At 45.2% G+C, this 15,574-nt stretch overlaps 1 protein-coding gene across 1 annotated transcript in view; it reads right to left on the bottom strand.

Moving 5' to 3' along the window:
* Positions 1 to 15,346, bottom strand: part of LOC126162104 (uncharacterized) — a 30,932-nt gene extending 15,586 nt beyond the window's left edge. Inside the window, exon 1 of the mRNA XM_049918378.1 lies at positions 15,246 to 15,346. Within this exon, the coding sequence (XP_049774335.1) occupies positions 15,246 to 15,346 (101 nt within the window). The remainder of the gene's footprint in view (positions 1 to 15,245) is intronic.
* Between the last annotated feature and the right edge of the window lie 228 nt (positions 15,347 to 15,574).

Raw genomic sequence — 15,574 nt, 5'->3', positions numbered from 1 at the left:
TCGTGTCTGGGTGGGAAGGGGGGGGGGGGGGGATTTGTGGCCATCGGAAGCGTTTAAACTCAAAACAGTGTGCCTGTAGCCATTCTGTAGCAATTCTGGACGTGTGGGCTGTCGCATTGTCCTGCTGGAATTGCCCACGTCCGTCAGAATGCACGATGGGCGTGAATGGATGCAGGTGATCAGACAGGATGCTTACATACGTACAGTCCAATGTCGGTTTTGACAGGCCCAGGAAAGCGTAAACCTTTGTGTCGTGAAGTCGTCAATGGTACACGAGTGGGTCTTCGGCTCCGAAAGCCCATATCGATGACGTTTTGTTGTATGGTTCGCATGCTGACACTTATTGATGACCCAGCATTGAAATCTACAACCATTTGCGGAACGATTGCACTTCTGTCACTTTGAACGATTCTCTTCAGTGATCGTTGGTCCCGTTCTTGCAGGATCTTTTTCCGGCCGCAGCGATGTCGGAGATTTGATGTTTTACCCAATTCCTGGTATTCACGGTACACTCGTGAAATGGTCGTATGGGAAAATCCCCACTTCATCTCTGCCTCGGAGATACTATGTCGCATCGCTCGTGCGCCGACTATAACACCACGTTCAAACTCAGTTAATTCTGTATAACCTGAAATTGTAGCAGCAGTAACCGATCTGACAACTGCGCCAGACACTTGTCGTCTTATATAGGCGTTGCCGACCACAGCGCCGTAATCTGCTTGTTTATATATCTCTGTATTTCAATACGCATACCTATACCAGTTTCTTTGGCGCTTCAGTGTATTTAAAGTGAAACAGATATGCTAACGTACCTTCAACAGATCTCAAATCGGATAATCGTCATGGATGTGGAACATGTGAAAAAAGATTTGAACGTACGAAGCTTGCCCAGAAAGTAATGCACCGCAGTTTTTTCTTCAATAATTCTTTATTCAATGTAATGATAATTACACACACGAAAGAATGGTGTTTTTTCTACACTTCCTAATTTTCCACGTAAACTCCATCCCATTCTATGTCCTACCTCCAACGCGAAACAAGGGCGTGTATGCTCTGTCGGTACAAATCCTTGTCCCAGTGGTGGAGCCAGTGCTTCACTGTGTGAATCGCCTCCCCATCGTCCTCAAAATATCTTCCACGTATGGCATTCTTTAACGGCCCAAACGAGTGGAAGTCCGAAATCGCTAGGTCAAGGCTGTCAGGTGTGACAACCGTGGATGGTCTCCCCGATCGCTGAAAATCGTGGAGCTCCGCAGAACCGCCGTCTGATGACCCCGCCCTCCGTGCCCAGCGACTGACTAACTGTACTTCGGACTTCCGTCGACAGCAGGTGCTCCATTGACTTTGCACAATCGTATGTGAATATTCCCCTCAGTTTCTCTTTCTGCAGTGAGTAATTCAATGACGGCACGTTGCTTGTAACGTATATCACCTACACACGCCATTTTGAAACTGTCCTGCAGCTACGCTATCTGGCGGGAATGACGGAAAGTTGGCGCTCTTACTCACAAGGGAACCTCCCCATAGCACCTCCCTCAGATTTAGTTATAAATTGGCACAGTGGATAGGCCTTGAAAAACTGAACACAGATCAATCGAGAAAACAGGAAGAAGTTGTGTAGAATTATGAAAAAAATAAGCAAAATATACAAACTGAGTAGTCCATGCGCAAGATAGGTAACATCAAGGACAGATAATAATTGTCTGAAAATAAAAAATTAAACGTTGCACTCGAGGGAAGACTTGAACCTAGGACCTCTCGTTCCGCAGCTGCTCACGCTAACCACGGGACCACGGCGCTCCTGAGCTCAGATTATCCTTGGTGTTGCCTGTCGTTCACATGGACTACTCAGTTTGTGTATTTTGCTTATTTTTTTCATAGTTCCACACAACTTCTTCCTGTTTTCTCCATTGATCTGTGTTCAGTTTTTCAAGGTCTATCCACTGTGCCAACTTATAACTAAATCTGAGGGGGGTGCGATGGGGAGGTTCCCTTGTCAGGAGGCTTCAGACAATAGATACGTAACATTTAGCGTTCGTAGGGTTGTTTTCAGCTGAGAAAAAAAAATGAGGTCCATTACTTTATGGGCAATCCTCCTATTTTCATTTATGAGGTAATAAATACTAAACAGAAAAATCATTTTATAAAACTTATAGTGATCGCATTATCACACTGCATTTGTACAGAAGTCAGTTTGAACGTATACTCGCATCATTTGATATTATTACTAAAACACACACACACACACACACACACACACACACACACACACACACACACACACACACACACGGACGGACGGGGAGAGGGAGAGGGAGAGGGAGAGGGAGAGAGAAAGAGAGATGTCATAGGAAATATGTAAAACAATATGGTACAAACACAAATATGTTTTATTTCATGTCACTGAAGATGTCTTTCAAACAATAATGGCGAAATGCATATGGCACGAAAAATTTGTTTCATTCAGTTGTAATTAGACGGATCTCAACATAATATTACACACAACTTAGGACGACAGGACAACAAAAGATTACTTCACAAATTTTATACCAATGCAGGGTGTGCTTAAGCGTGTTTTATTTTCACAAATACAGCGTACGTCTCTAGTATCTTTCTTCAGTTATTCTTATCAGTACAATTCTATACGTTATACTTTTTCTCCTTTTCTGCATTCAGGCTGCTAGTTCACTATCTCTTTCAGATTCTTCTCCATTTCTAGTTTCTGCAGTGGTAGTACCGTGCGAGGTGGCGCACAGGTAAATCACAGGACCCCCTTTCGGGGTGACCCTGGCTCTTTTCGCCGTTCTGCCATTCATATTTTCCTTTTCAGTGCCTTCCCTATAACGCTCAAGGTAGTTGGCAGTATGGTTCCTTTTAAAATGACACCACCATTTTGCTTACCCATTCTACCTGAATCGGATCACCTCGTCGTTAAGTCTTACTACTCTGTTTTCATTTTTTTTTTAAATGCGCTATATTACTTTCACCATTATCGAAAATTTGTTAAAAGTCAACCATACATCATCTTCAACGCTCCCAGCCGATTCTTAATTTCATGTAGTTCTCTTCCATAAGTCTTTCACTGGTTGTTCGTCTCTTATTTATCTGTGAGTTTCTTTCTAGTTCTATTTTCTGTCACTGACATTGTTGAGTTTGAACACCGACTGATTTGCTTTTCTGTCTTCAAATCACACTGCCCACTAGTACGATATCGCGGAGTTTTAAGCCATAACTAGCACCCATTCATAAATTATGTCTTTTATTGAAAGAAACACAATCATCAATTTCTCATTTGAAGACACATAATCTGTAATTTGAGAACTAAACTTTGATTTCTGGCCACAATTCTAAATAATCTTAATGTTAACCATACAAATCAGCCTCCAGATTTCCACATTCGTGACAGTAACACAGAGTGCTCGTTACAGAATGAATTTTAATTCATCTCCAGCATGTTCAGTAATTGTTGTAATTTATCAGTTACGTGTATAGAGTTTTGTATTGCTTTTCACTCGAGTAAATTGATAAAAACTGAAGTACTGATACAACTTACAAGCTTTATATATATTATCTGCCCTCAAAGGCACATGGGTTTCGTAGACCATTTATTTCTTGTACATTTCAGTTTATGTGCTCTGTTTTATTACGTAATCGTACTTCTATCTTTCGTATTTTGCTGTTTTGAGTCTCCTACTAGCGACGAAATATTTTATTCTGCAACATATACTTTCCTCAGCGCTTCTATTTTTTCTCTGATGTATCACTCTTACTATCTTTGAGATTCCAATTTGTGTTTGTCATGTCAGTTGTAAGGACTGTGTCAGAATTCTCGATTACATTGAAAACAATATAGCCAACTTAACGCTATTCTTTGCATTATGTAAGCACTCAGATATTAATAGTTAACATTCTGAGGGCGAAACATGGGATCGCGATTCTAAGCAGTGTTGTGAGACGAGGTCTGTCTGCCGGAGTAAAATTTCAGTAGTGTCAGTCGAGAACTCGGAGACAGAAGACGTGTCATGCTGCCCCCACGTCAGTTATGGCAGATCTTAGCACACTCCAGGCCTCATTTCATTTATATAGCCAGGAGAGATTTAAATGGCTTAACTCAAGGTAAAATTCGCAAGCATAGCGTAAAGCGCAATTGCAGGGTTAGGCTCGTGATAGTTAGTCCGAGTTTGCAATAATCCCATGTTTTGCTTGTCAGTTAAACAAGCCTCCTTATCCTGGAAATAATAATAATAATAATAATAATAATAATAATAATAATAATAATTTTCCACATCTAAATAATATGCTGTGGTTATTAAATGTTAATGTAACTTTTAAATTGAAATAATTTGTTAATGTGGCTCTCAGCCATGATTGATCCCTATGTCATTGTTTTTGTCTATTATTTCTTAAGTATTAAGTAGAGTTAATTTATGAAATCCATTCTCAGAAGTTATTTAGTAGTTAACAGAACCCAAGCAAACTCCTTTTTATTAAATTCATTCTTAGTAACAATGAGCCTCAGCCGCTGCTGCTGCATGCTGCTGCGAATTGCTGTAAACGACTTGGAAAAAGGCAGTCATCTAAAGAGGTGAGTGAAAAACTTAGGGCCAAAACAGAGACACTGACACACAAGAGCATGTCATGTACCATAATCCAGTAAATGCCGTTACACAAGCCAGATTCTGTATCACTTGAAAATTGTTATTCAAAAACGCAGACAGATGGCTTAAGTATTTAATGTTACAGGTTCATATGTTCTTGTAGTTTTTCATATTCAGATACGCAGTCAGATAGCTTATCGAAATGTTAGTTTTAACTTCCTCATGTAACGATCTGTTGAGAGCTTAAATGACAGTGAAACTGACACTCATACAAAACTCAAGAAGTGCTATGCAGTTTAGAGTCCGTTAACTGAAAGCTCAAGTTGCTTATCGAGTCCATTTTCACAGACGAACATTGGCTGTAGCTACTTTACATATTAGTTTATGTCCCAAGAGTGAAACATGGTAGGCGTTCGGTGATAATTTGCGCAGCCATACCGTGGTGTTCCATGGGATCCACGGTTACTCTGCAAGTTCACATTACTGCCAAGAATTATTTGATCATTTTAGCTGACCAGATCCACCGCATAGTGGAATGTTTGTTCCAAGACGACACGGCCCCTGCTCACACAATTTGCATCGTCAAGGACGGGTTTTGTGAGCACGAGGGTGAATCGTCGCATCTCCCTTGGCCACCAGGCACCACATCTCAATACTACTCCGCTTTTGTGGTCTACTTTTGAGAGGAAGGTGCGTGATCGCTATCGACTTCCATCATGGAAATCTGAATTTGCCACTGTTCTGCACGAAGAATAGTATAAGATTCCTTCGCGAACCATACACGACCTGTATTTATCCATTCCGTGACGCCTTCAAGTTGCTTTGAATGCCAGCTTTTTTTTTACGCCGTATTAGGCTTTGTAATGTGTTGTATTTGTGGTGTTTCCATATTTTTGTCCGCTCCCAGTATGTACATATTATGCTCACATATAGCACGATACCTGGTCTCAGATTTGGTAATTTCCTCTTCACTTATCTATTACAGGACTGTCTGTTGCCGCCGCGAACAACGCTATTTTAATGCTTGAGTGCACCTACAGAACAGGACAGTTACTGTAATAGTGAAAACGTCTGACAAAAAACTGTCATGAAGGTATTATCTGATTTACCGTACTAATGACTCACTTGCGCGGAACTGTCTCCTGGACTGCGAAGTTACCTTTGTAATAAGCACTTTTCTCTTTTAGTAGTCTCGCACTTTTTGATTGTTTAAAGGCTCTTATCATAGTGAACTGTGTAACGTAGCTACAGCAAATGTGTAACGTATATGCAGGTAATATGTAACGAAGCTACAGCCAATATGTAACTTAGCTACGGCAGATATTGCCCAAGTTCGTCTGTGAAAATGGACTCGATGAGCAACCTGAGCTGTCAGTAAACGGAATCTAAATGGAAGTTGGAAACAGTGTGATACAAGACTCATTCGACCAAATGACTCTCTTCCATTGCTCCATAATAAAGGTGTTACGGATACGGCACCACGTTTTCCTGTCTTTGCATAACTGATGTGTAAATTTGGAATTCCACCTTGCCCTGCAGTTCACTGATTACGGAGATCACTTCATGTTGTGTAGGAGCCGGCAGGGTTCCCGAATACGACATTCAGTTCTGCAGTGACTTTTACAGCTGTCGTCCTGTTATTTCTCATCACTATCCTTTTCATTGACCGTCTGTCACGATCACTCAGCGCACACATCCATCCATGTTGTGAATTACCGGATAATGTTTCTCCGCTTTCCCTGTACGCGGTACAGATCTTCGATACGCTTCCCATAGAAACGCCAAACACTTCTGTTACCGACAATTGGTCCATGTTCGCAATTACTTAGCTCCGACACAGTGCACTCACAACCACGCAGAACACTGTTCTGACCACGACTGACAGTTTCAGCATATTGAGGAAATTGCTCAGGTGCCTTCGTCGTCAAACACAACAGCGCAACCCACTAACTCGGCTAGTATCTGCATTTATGTTCAGGCATACATTTCTCGTGTATTTTCGTATTTTTGTCCAAACCCTGTGTATACACTTGCTGATTGCTGTTTCTATGTTAATATGACCTATAACTTTCTGCTGGTAGTAATCAAACGTGCGTAAATCGTTACAGTGCTGAAGCGCTGCAATAAATACGTCTGAAAAGCACGCGCGCGGAATCGCAGTTTTGGGGAGAGGGGTTTGGTGCTCGGTTCCTATTTAATCTAGGAACACGGTGTACTAAGTTTTTGGTTTAGTCCGGGCAAGCTGACATATACATTAAAGCGCCAAAGAAACTGGTATAGGCATACGTATTAAAATACAGAGATATGTAAACAGGCAGAATACGGCGCTGCGGTCGGCAACGCCTATGTGGAAGTATTTGGCGCAATTGTTACATCGGTTACTGCTGCTACAATGGCAGGTTATCAGTGAGTCAGTTTGAACGTGGTGTTATAGTCGGCGCACGAACGATGGGACACAGCATCTCCGAGGCAGTTATGAAGTGGGGGTTTTCGCGTAAGACCAGACCATTTCACGAGTGTACCCTGAATATCAGGAATCCAGTAAAACATCAAATCTCCGACATCGCAGCGGCTGGAAAAAGGTTCTGCAAGAACGGGACAGCGACTGAAGAGAATCGTTCAACGTGACAGAAGTGCAGTCCTTCCGCAAATTTCTGCAGGTTGCTGGGCCATAAACAAGTGTCAGCGTGCGAACCACTCACCGAAATATCATCGATATAGGCTTTCGGAGTTTTCTGCGGGAAGCAGTTACGTGGATGATGGGGAGGTTATTGACGCAACAAGACGTTGGCTCCGACGTCGACTAGTAGAGTGGTACCATGCGGGCGTGTAGGCCATCCAAATAAGTGGAGTAAGGCCGTCGCATTGAACTGATATTATGTTGAAAAATAATGTTTTGTATCTAAAAGAGGGAGGAATAATATGGCGTAGTGGTTCAAATGGTTCAAATGGCTCTGAGCACTATGGGACTTAACATCTATGGTCATCAGTCCCCTAGAACTTAGAACTACTTAAACCTAACTAACCTAAGGACAGCACACAACACCCAGCCATCACGAGGCAGAGAAAATCCCTGACCCCGCCGGGAATCGAACCCGGGAACCCGGGCGTGGGAAGCGAGAACGCTACCGCACGACCACGAGATGCGGGCATGGCGTAGTGGAATCCTGAATAAAACCAATATGCTTTCAGAAAAAAAATGTTTTTCATTACTTATCGAACACCCATCGTTCCGTGTTTGTTTGAATTATTTGTTTGGAGATTGTTTTTAATGAAACTTGAAATTTACTTTTGTTCTTTCCGTTTGGAAGCATCTCCCCTAAAAGACCGGTAATATCACTTAAATGCGTTAGCGACCCAGACCAATTCTATTACACTCCTGGAAATGGAAAAAAGAACACATTGACACCGGTGTGTCAGACCCACCATACTTGCTCCAGACACTGCGAGAGGGCTGTACAAGCAATGATCACACGCACGGCACAGCGGACACACCAGGAACCGTGGTGTTGGCCGTCGAATGGCGCTAGCTGCGCAGCATTTGTGCACCGCCGCCGTCAGTGTCAGCCAGTTTGCCGTGGCATACGGAGCTCCATCGCAGTCTTTAACACTGGTAGCATGCCGCGACAGCGTGGACGTGAACCGTATGTGCAGTTGACGGACTTTGAGCGAGGGCGTATAGTGGGCATGCGGGAGGCCGGGTGGACGTACCGCCGAGTTGCTCAACACGTGGGGCGTGAGGTCTCCACAGTACATCGATGTTGTGGTCGGCGGAAGGTGCACGTGCCCGTCGACCTGGGACCGGACCGCAGCGACACACGGATGCACGCCAAGACCGTAGGATCCTACGCAGTGCCGTAGGGGACCGCACCGCCACTTCCCAGCAAATTAGGGACACTGTTTCTCCTGGGGTTTCGGCGAGGACCATTCGCAACCGTCTCCATGAAGCTGGGCTACGGTCCCGCACACCGTTAGGCCGTCTTCCGCTCACGCCCCAACATCGTGCAGCCCGCCTACAGTGGTGTCGCGACAGGCGTGAATGGAGGGACGAATGGAGACGTGTCGTCTTCAGCGATGAGAGTCGCTTCTGCCTTGGTGCCAATGATGGTCGTATGCGTGTTTGGCGCCGTGCAGGTGAGCGCCACAATCAGGACTCCATACGACCGAGGCACACAGGGCCAACACCCGGCATCATGGTGTGGGGAGCGATCTCCTACACTGGCCGAACACCACTGGTGATCGTCGAGGGGACACTGAATAGTGCACGGTACATCCAAACCGTCATCGAACCCATCGTTCTACCATTCCTAGACCGGCAAGGGAACTTGCTGTTCCAACAGGACAATGCACGTCCGCATGTATCCCGTGCCACCCAACGTGCTCTAGAAGGTGTAAGTCAACTACCCTGGCCAGCAAGATCTCCGGATCTGTCCCCCATTGAGCATGTTTGGGACTGGATGAAGCGTCGTCTCACGCGGTCTGCACGTCCAGCACGAACGCTGGTCCAACTGAGGCGCCAGGTGGAAATGGCATGGCAAGCCGTTCCACTGGACTACATCCAGCATCTCTACGATCGTCTCCATGGGAGAATAGCAGCCTGCATTGCTGCGAAAGGTGGATATACACTGTACTAGTGCCGACATTGTGCATGCTCTGTTGCCTGTGTCTATGTGCCTGTGGTTCTGTCAGTGTGATCATGTGATGTATCTGACCCCAGGAATGTGTCAATAAAGTTTCCCCTTCCTGGGACAATGAATTCACGGTGTTCTTATTTCAATTTCCAGGAGTGTATATCTGTGGGAGCGTGACATGTCAGAGCCAGAAAAGTCATGTTACTTCAGTTATGCAGACAGCCCACCACCATTATTTTGAGGTGAAGTTAAGTGATCAAGACAAACCGTGAGCACGACATGTTTACTGCAGTTTCAGTATTTCAAATTTGCCTGGCTCGACCAATAAAAGTGGGCGTTAATTCCCGTTTGCCATCCATATGATTTCGATGGCGACGACTAGTCAGGTACATGATTGCGGTTTCTGCATAGTACATACCGTTCACAAACCTCTGTCATGAAAAAAGAGACTGAAAGTCACATACCCCATCATCACGTCTGGTATCCACGCAGTTCCGCATGGACATACCTGCCTTTACCGAATCCCCCAGGGGATTAGAGACTGGAGGCAGATGTCGATGAAGCCAAAACGGAAAAACATCTGATAAAATACACTATGCTTCAACATCACAGAATCTTGATTTTGCAGCTGAACAAATAGCTCAAGGTGATCTAATTTTTTTCATTCGAAACCTAGGTCTTCCAAAATAAAAACTGAGTTTCTAAGTTCTACGAGGAAACAATGTAGTCTTCTACGAGTGAAACCGCTTACTAATCTGTCAATCTACACTACTGGCCATTAAAATTGCTACACCACGAAGATGACGTGCTACAGACGCGAAATTTAACCGACAGAAAGAAGATGCTGTGATATGCAAATGATTGGCTTTTCAGAGCATTCACACAAGGTTGGCGCCAGTGGCGACACCTACAACGTGCTGACATGAGGAAAGTTTCCAACCGATTTCTCACACACAAACAGCAGTTGACCGGCGTTGCCTGGTGAAACGTTGTTGTGATGCCTCGTGTAAGGAGGAGAACTGTGTACCATCACGTTTCCGACTTTGATAAAGGTCGGATTGTAGCCTATCCTGATTGCGGTTTATCGTATCGCGACATTGCTGCTCGTGTTGGTCGATATCCAATGACTGTTAGCAGAATATGGAATCGGTGGGTTCAGGGGGGTAATACGGAACGCCGTGCTGGATCCCAACGGCCTCGTATCACTAGCAGTCGAGATGACAGGCATCTTATCCGCATGGCTGTAACGGATCGTGCAGCCACGTCTCGGTCCCTGAGTCAACAGATGGGGACGTTTGCAAGACAACAACCATCTCCACGAACAGTTCGACGACGTTTGCAGCAGCACGGACTATCTGCTCGGAGACCATGGCTGCGGTTACCCTTGACGCTGCATCACAGACAGGAGCGCCTGCGATGGTGTACTCAACGACGAACCTGGGTGCACGAATGGCAAAACGTCATTTTTTCGGATGAATCCAGATTCTGTTTACAGCATCATGATGGTCGCATCCGTATTTGGCGACATCGCGGTGAACGCACATTGGAAGCGTGTATTTTGTCATCGCCATACTGACGTATGACCCGGCGTGATGGTATGGGGTGCCATTGGTTACACGTCTCGGTCACCTCTTGTGCGCATTGATGGCACTTTGAACAGTGGCCTTATATTTAAGATGTGTTACGACCGGTGGCTCTACCCTTCATTCGATCCCTGCGAAACCCTACATTTCAGCAGGATAATGCACGACCGTATGTTGCAGGTCCTGTACGGGCCTTTCTGGATACAGAAATTGTTCGACTGCTGCCCTGGCCAGCACATTCACCAGATCTCTCACCAACTGAAAACGTCTGGTCAGTGGTGGCCGAGCAACTGGCTCGTCACAATACGCCTGTCACTACTCTTGATGAACTGTGGTATCGTGTAGAAGCTGCATGGGCAGCTGTACGTGTACACTCCATCCAAGCTCTGTTTGACTCAATGCCCAGGCGTATCAAGGCCGTTATTACGGCCAGAGGTAGTTGTTCTGGGTACTGATTTCTCAGGATCTATTCACGCATACTGCGCGAAAATGTAATCACATGTCAGTTCTAGTATCATATATTTGTCCAATGAATACCCGTTTACCATCTGCATTTCATCTTGGTGTAGCAATTTTAATGACCAGTTGTGTACAACACACGGGAGAAAGATTTCTTTCAATTTTTTAAAAGGAGACTAACTAAAATGTACGTTTCGACGTGAATGGTTTGATGACAGCTTTGAATGTGGTACAGGGACGAGATGGATGAGGCTGTTCGTAGATGCATCACAGCTTATTTTGAAAGCTGTGTTACTACGTAATAGGAATTGATGCATTTAGTTCCTGTAGGTATGCTACCCATATAAAGGAGACATATGCCAATGTGAATCTTTCTTCTGGAGCCAACTTCGTAGAAAAACCACAACTGACAAATATGTGGAGACGTCAGAGTGACTGCAGTATTGGTGGGCATCCAGGTGAGATGCACAAAATACTGCTGTTTGCTATGTGAGAGGGGCAGTCGGGATCGATTTGCAGACACTTGTCTCATGGGAAACTCTGCGACCCGGATATAAGAACGTTCAGCACAGTCCGCTGGTAGATTGAAATAAAAATATTCTGCCGCCCGTATACATCAAACTCAACCTCAAGAAGAACTTTGTAAAGGGAATGAACGAGGATGGAGACGCTTCCAAGTGCGTGAGAGACAAATTTCCACAGCTGAGTGAGGTGAAATGGAAGGAAGGATTCTACATTGTTCCTGAAATTTGTAAAATTCTCATGGATCAAAACATTGCCTTAGTCCTCCAGGGCAATGAGAAGCAAGCTTGGGAATCCTTTAAAATGACGTGTTGGGTAACATATGGGCTGCAAATTATGCTGGAATTCAATATGGTGTTGGCTCACCCTTAGCCTTGATAACTGCTTCCACTCTCGCAGGCATACGTTCAGTCAGGCGCGGATTGCTGCACTGAGGAGAGGTATCGGTGAGGCCTGGCACGAAGTCGGCGTTCCAAAACATCCCAAAGGTGTTCTATAGGATTCAGATCAGGACTCTGTGCAGGCCAGTCCATTACAGGGATGTTATTGTCGTGTAACCACACAGACACAGGCCGTGCATTATGAATAGGTGCTCTATCGTGTTGAAGGATGTAATCGCCATCCCCGTATTGCTCTGCAACAGTGGGAAGCAAGAAGGTGCTTAAAACATCAATATAGGCCTGTGCTGTGATAGTGCCACGCCAAACAACTAGGGCTACAAGCCCCCTCCACGAAAAACACGACCACACCATAACACCATCGCCTCCGAATTTTACTGTTGGAACTACACACACTGGCAGATGAAATTCATCGGGCATTCGCCATACCCACACCCTGACATCGGATCGCCACATTGTGCACCGTGACTCGTCACTCCACACAACGTTTTTCCACTGTTCAATAGTCGAATGTTTTCGCACCTTACACCAAGGGAGGCGTCGTTTGACATTTACGGGCGTGATGCGTGGCTTATAAGCAGCCGCTCGACCATGAAATCCGAGTTGTCTCACCACCCGCCTGACTGTCATAGTACTTGCTGTGGATCCTGATGCAGTCCTGTGTGATGGCCTGGACAGATGTCTGCGTATTACACATTACCACCCTCTTCAACTGTCGGCGGTCTGTGTCAGTCAACAGACGAGGTCGGCCTGTACGCTGTTGTACTGCACGTGTCCCTTCACGTTTCCACTTCACTATCACATCGGAAACAGTGGACTTAGGGATGTTTAGGAGTGTGGAAATCTCGCGTACAGAGGTATGACCCAACTGACACCCAATCATCTGACCACGTTCGAAGTCTGTGAGTTCCGCGGAGCACCCCATTCTGCTCTCTCACGATGTCTAAGGACTACTTAGGTAGCTGATATGGAGTACTTGGCATTAGGTGGCAGCACAATGCACCTAATATGAAAAACGTATATTTTTGGGGGTGTCCGGATACTTTTGATCACCCAGTGTATCACTGTCGGTGGAGTTGTTCTCTGATTACATATTTCGGTTGGATATTGTTTGGAGATGCGCAAGAAAAGGATCACGGTAGACAAGCATAGACACAGCGTCCTCTCCTACAGGAGTACACGTCTGTGTTTGATGTATTGTTTTGTATTCATATACAAGATCGTTATAGTTAAAGTGCAGCTATTCACGGAAGTCCGTCATGGGCTGTAATCATGGCATGGCAGTGAAACTTTGTAGATGTGTTAATGCGTTACTGCGGAACCGATTTACGCTGTGAAAAAAAAAAAAGTTTCAGTTGTGTCCAACAGGTGCAAATCTGGCTCTGTCAATGCAAGAGCGATGTATAGAAATGTTCCGATATCTAACGGATTAGGAATGAGACGTCGGCAGGAAAGGTCAAACAAGTGAGTAACGTATACTGATAATTTTATTATTAATTGCGGCTTACAGAATTTTTTCAATATGAGCATCAAAGACGTGATTAACTGTTTCCTGCAGTACTTCCTGTGGAATCTGAGCAACGTGTTCCTGTACACTCCCCAACAGATCAGATAGAGACCGAACGTTTCCGTAGTAAACGCGTTATTGTAGGTATCCCAAAAGCCAAAAGTCACATGGATTGAGATCAGGTCATTTTGCAGGCCCTGTAGCTGGAAAAGCTCTGGAGATAAGACGTTCCTGGAAGCAGATAGTTAACTGGGCGAGCGACATCTGGTGCTGCCCTACCTTGCGTGAAAACAGTGACTTTCACACATGTGCACTCTTACAAAGCAGGAATCATACACTTGTAGGAGGAAGCCTCGATAACGTGAAAACTTCACAGTAAACATGACAGGATCTCTGGATGTGTTCTCTTCAAAGAAGAGCGGACAGGGAATACAAATGCTTGTGAAATCGCACGACTCAGTCATATACGGCGAATGCAATGGCTCTTCGTGCACAGTATACGCCTTAACAGTACCATAAATTTGGTGGTTCTATGTATTCACTATACCCTGTAGAGTAAAATATGCCTCATCACTCCGTAGAATATTGCCCGGCCACATGTCATCAAGTGCGATCCATGTCAGAAATCGAAGAGCAAATCCAGAACGTTGCTGCGGATCTTGTAAGGGTACCAGTGTAAAATAGACGGGAAAACTTTCGGTTGTGATGCCCGTGGGGTGGACAATTCTCGTGACACTGTACGAGTACTAGCACTACTCGGGGCACGCGCTGCATGGTCAGTTGTACCACATCAAGCTCAACCTTGTTTTCTAATTTCATTATCATTATTTAAACCACATAAAACTATTTAAAGACACTGGGCGTCTTCTCAGAACTTTTAGTCAGCGATACTCTCTCAGTGCAGCACTGTAATTGCTGCCGTTCACATAAAGCAGTTTCACTAACCGCGCCCGGTCTGACTTCTCGATAACCATAATGTTTACTCACGTTACGGCTTCTCAAATGAAAGCGTCGGTGTTATACCGTCATACATATAGAGTGCAGCGCCGGATTTGCACATGGTGGCCAAAAGTTGAACTATTTTTTTTTCAGCGTAAATAGTTTCCGCAATAATGCATTAGAATATATAGCAAGTTCCGCTGCCGTATGATAATTACAGCCCGCACTGGCCCACTGTGAGCAGCTGCACTTCACATTATAACCACGCGGTATGTTTGTGTAGTCCAGTATAGTTTGTTTCGATCTTATTTTCATTTTTAAAAGTTACGTTCAGACACTTTGGACTAGTTTTATATGATACTGTTAAGTGTTGCGGCTCACTGACACACTATTATTGTGTTTCTCCAAAACGAGAGCTGATAAAAAGCTGGTAGAAGATCCTTATTCTACAGCTCCAAATTAGTAGAGTTCTACATCTTTCATTCAGGTAATATAAAAGAAAAATTCGCAATTAGCCAGGAACACCGCATAGTGAGCTCGTGTCGGATGTAAAACTGTTGAGACAGTTCAGGTGTGAGCGCGTGCTGCGGGTCGCTGTGGCGGAGTACCTGATGGATCGCATGAGCATGCGGTAGGGCGAGCGCGCCGCAGCCGCCGCCGCCGCTGCAGGGCCGGCGCAGTCCTCCTCGGCGACCGCCGGCAGCGACATCCCGGACACCACTGGCCGGGCAGGGCAGCGACGGCTTCCTGCAGCCGGCAAGCCGCTTCCTGCCAGCGCTCTGGGAAACTCCCGTCACCGGCTCTGCACGTGCTACCCGAGTCGTCCGTGTTTGGAACCTCTCAGCAGGTACCTTCGATGGTCGGAACGTCTGAAGATCTCCACCGATCATTCACTCGCTATCTTCGTGCAGCATCAACGTGAAGCTGCTGCTATTCA

This window comes from Schistocerca cancellata, chromosome 2, assembly GCF_023864275.1.
Source record: "Schistocerca cancellata isolate TAMUIC-IGC-003103 chromosome 2, iqSchCanc2.1, whole genome shotgun sequence".
Taxonomy (NCBI): Eukaryota; Metazoa; Arthropoda; class Insecta; order Orthoptera; family Acrididae; genus Schistocerca; species Schistocerca cancellata.
The sequence above is the reverse complement of the archived record's forward strand: the minus strand, read 5'-3'. Positions and strand labels throughout refer to the sequence as shown.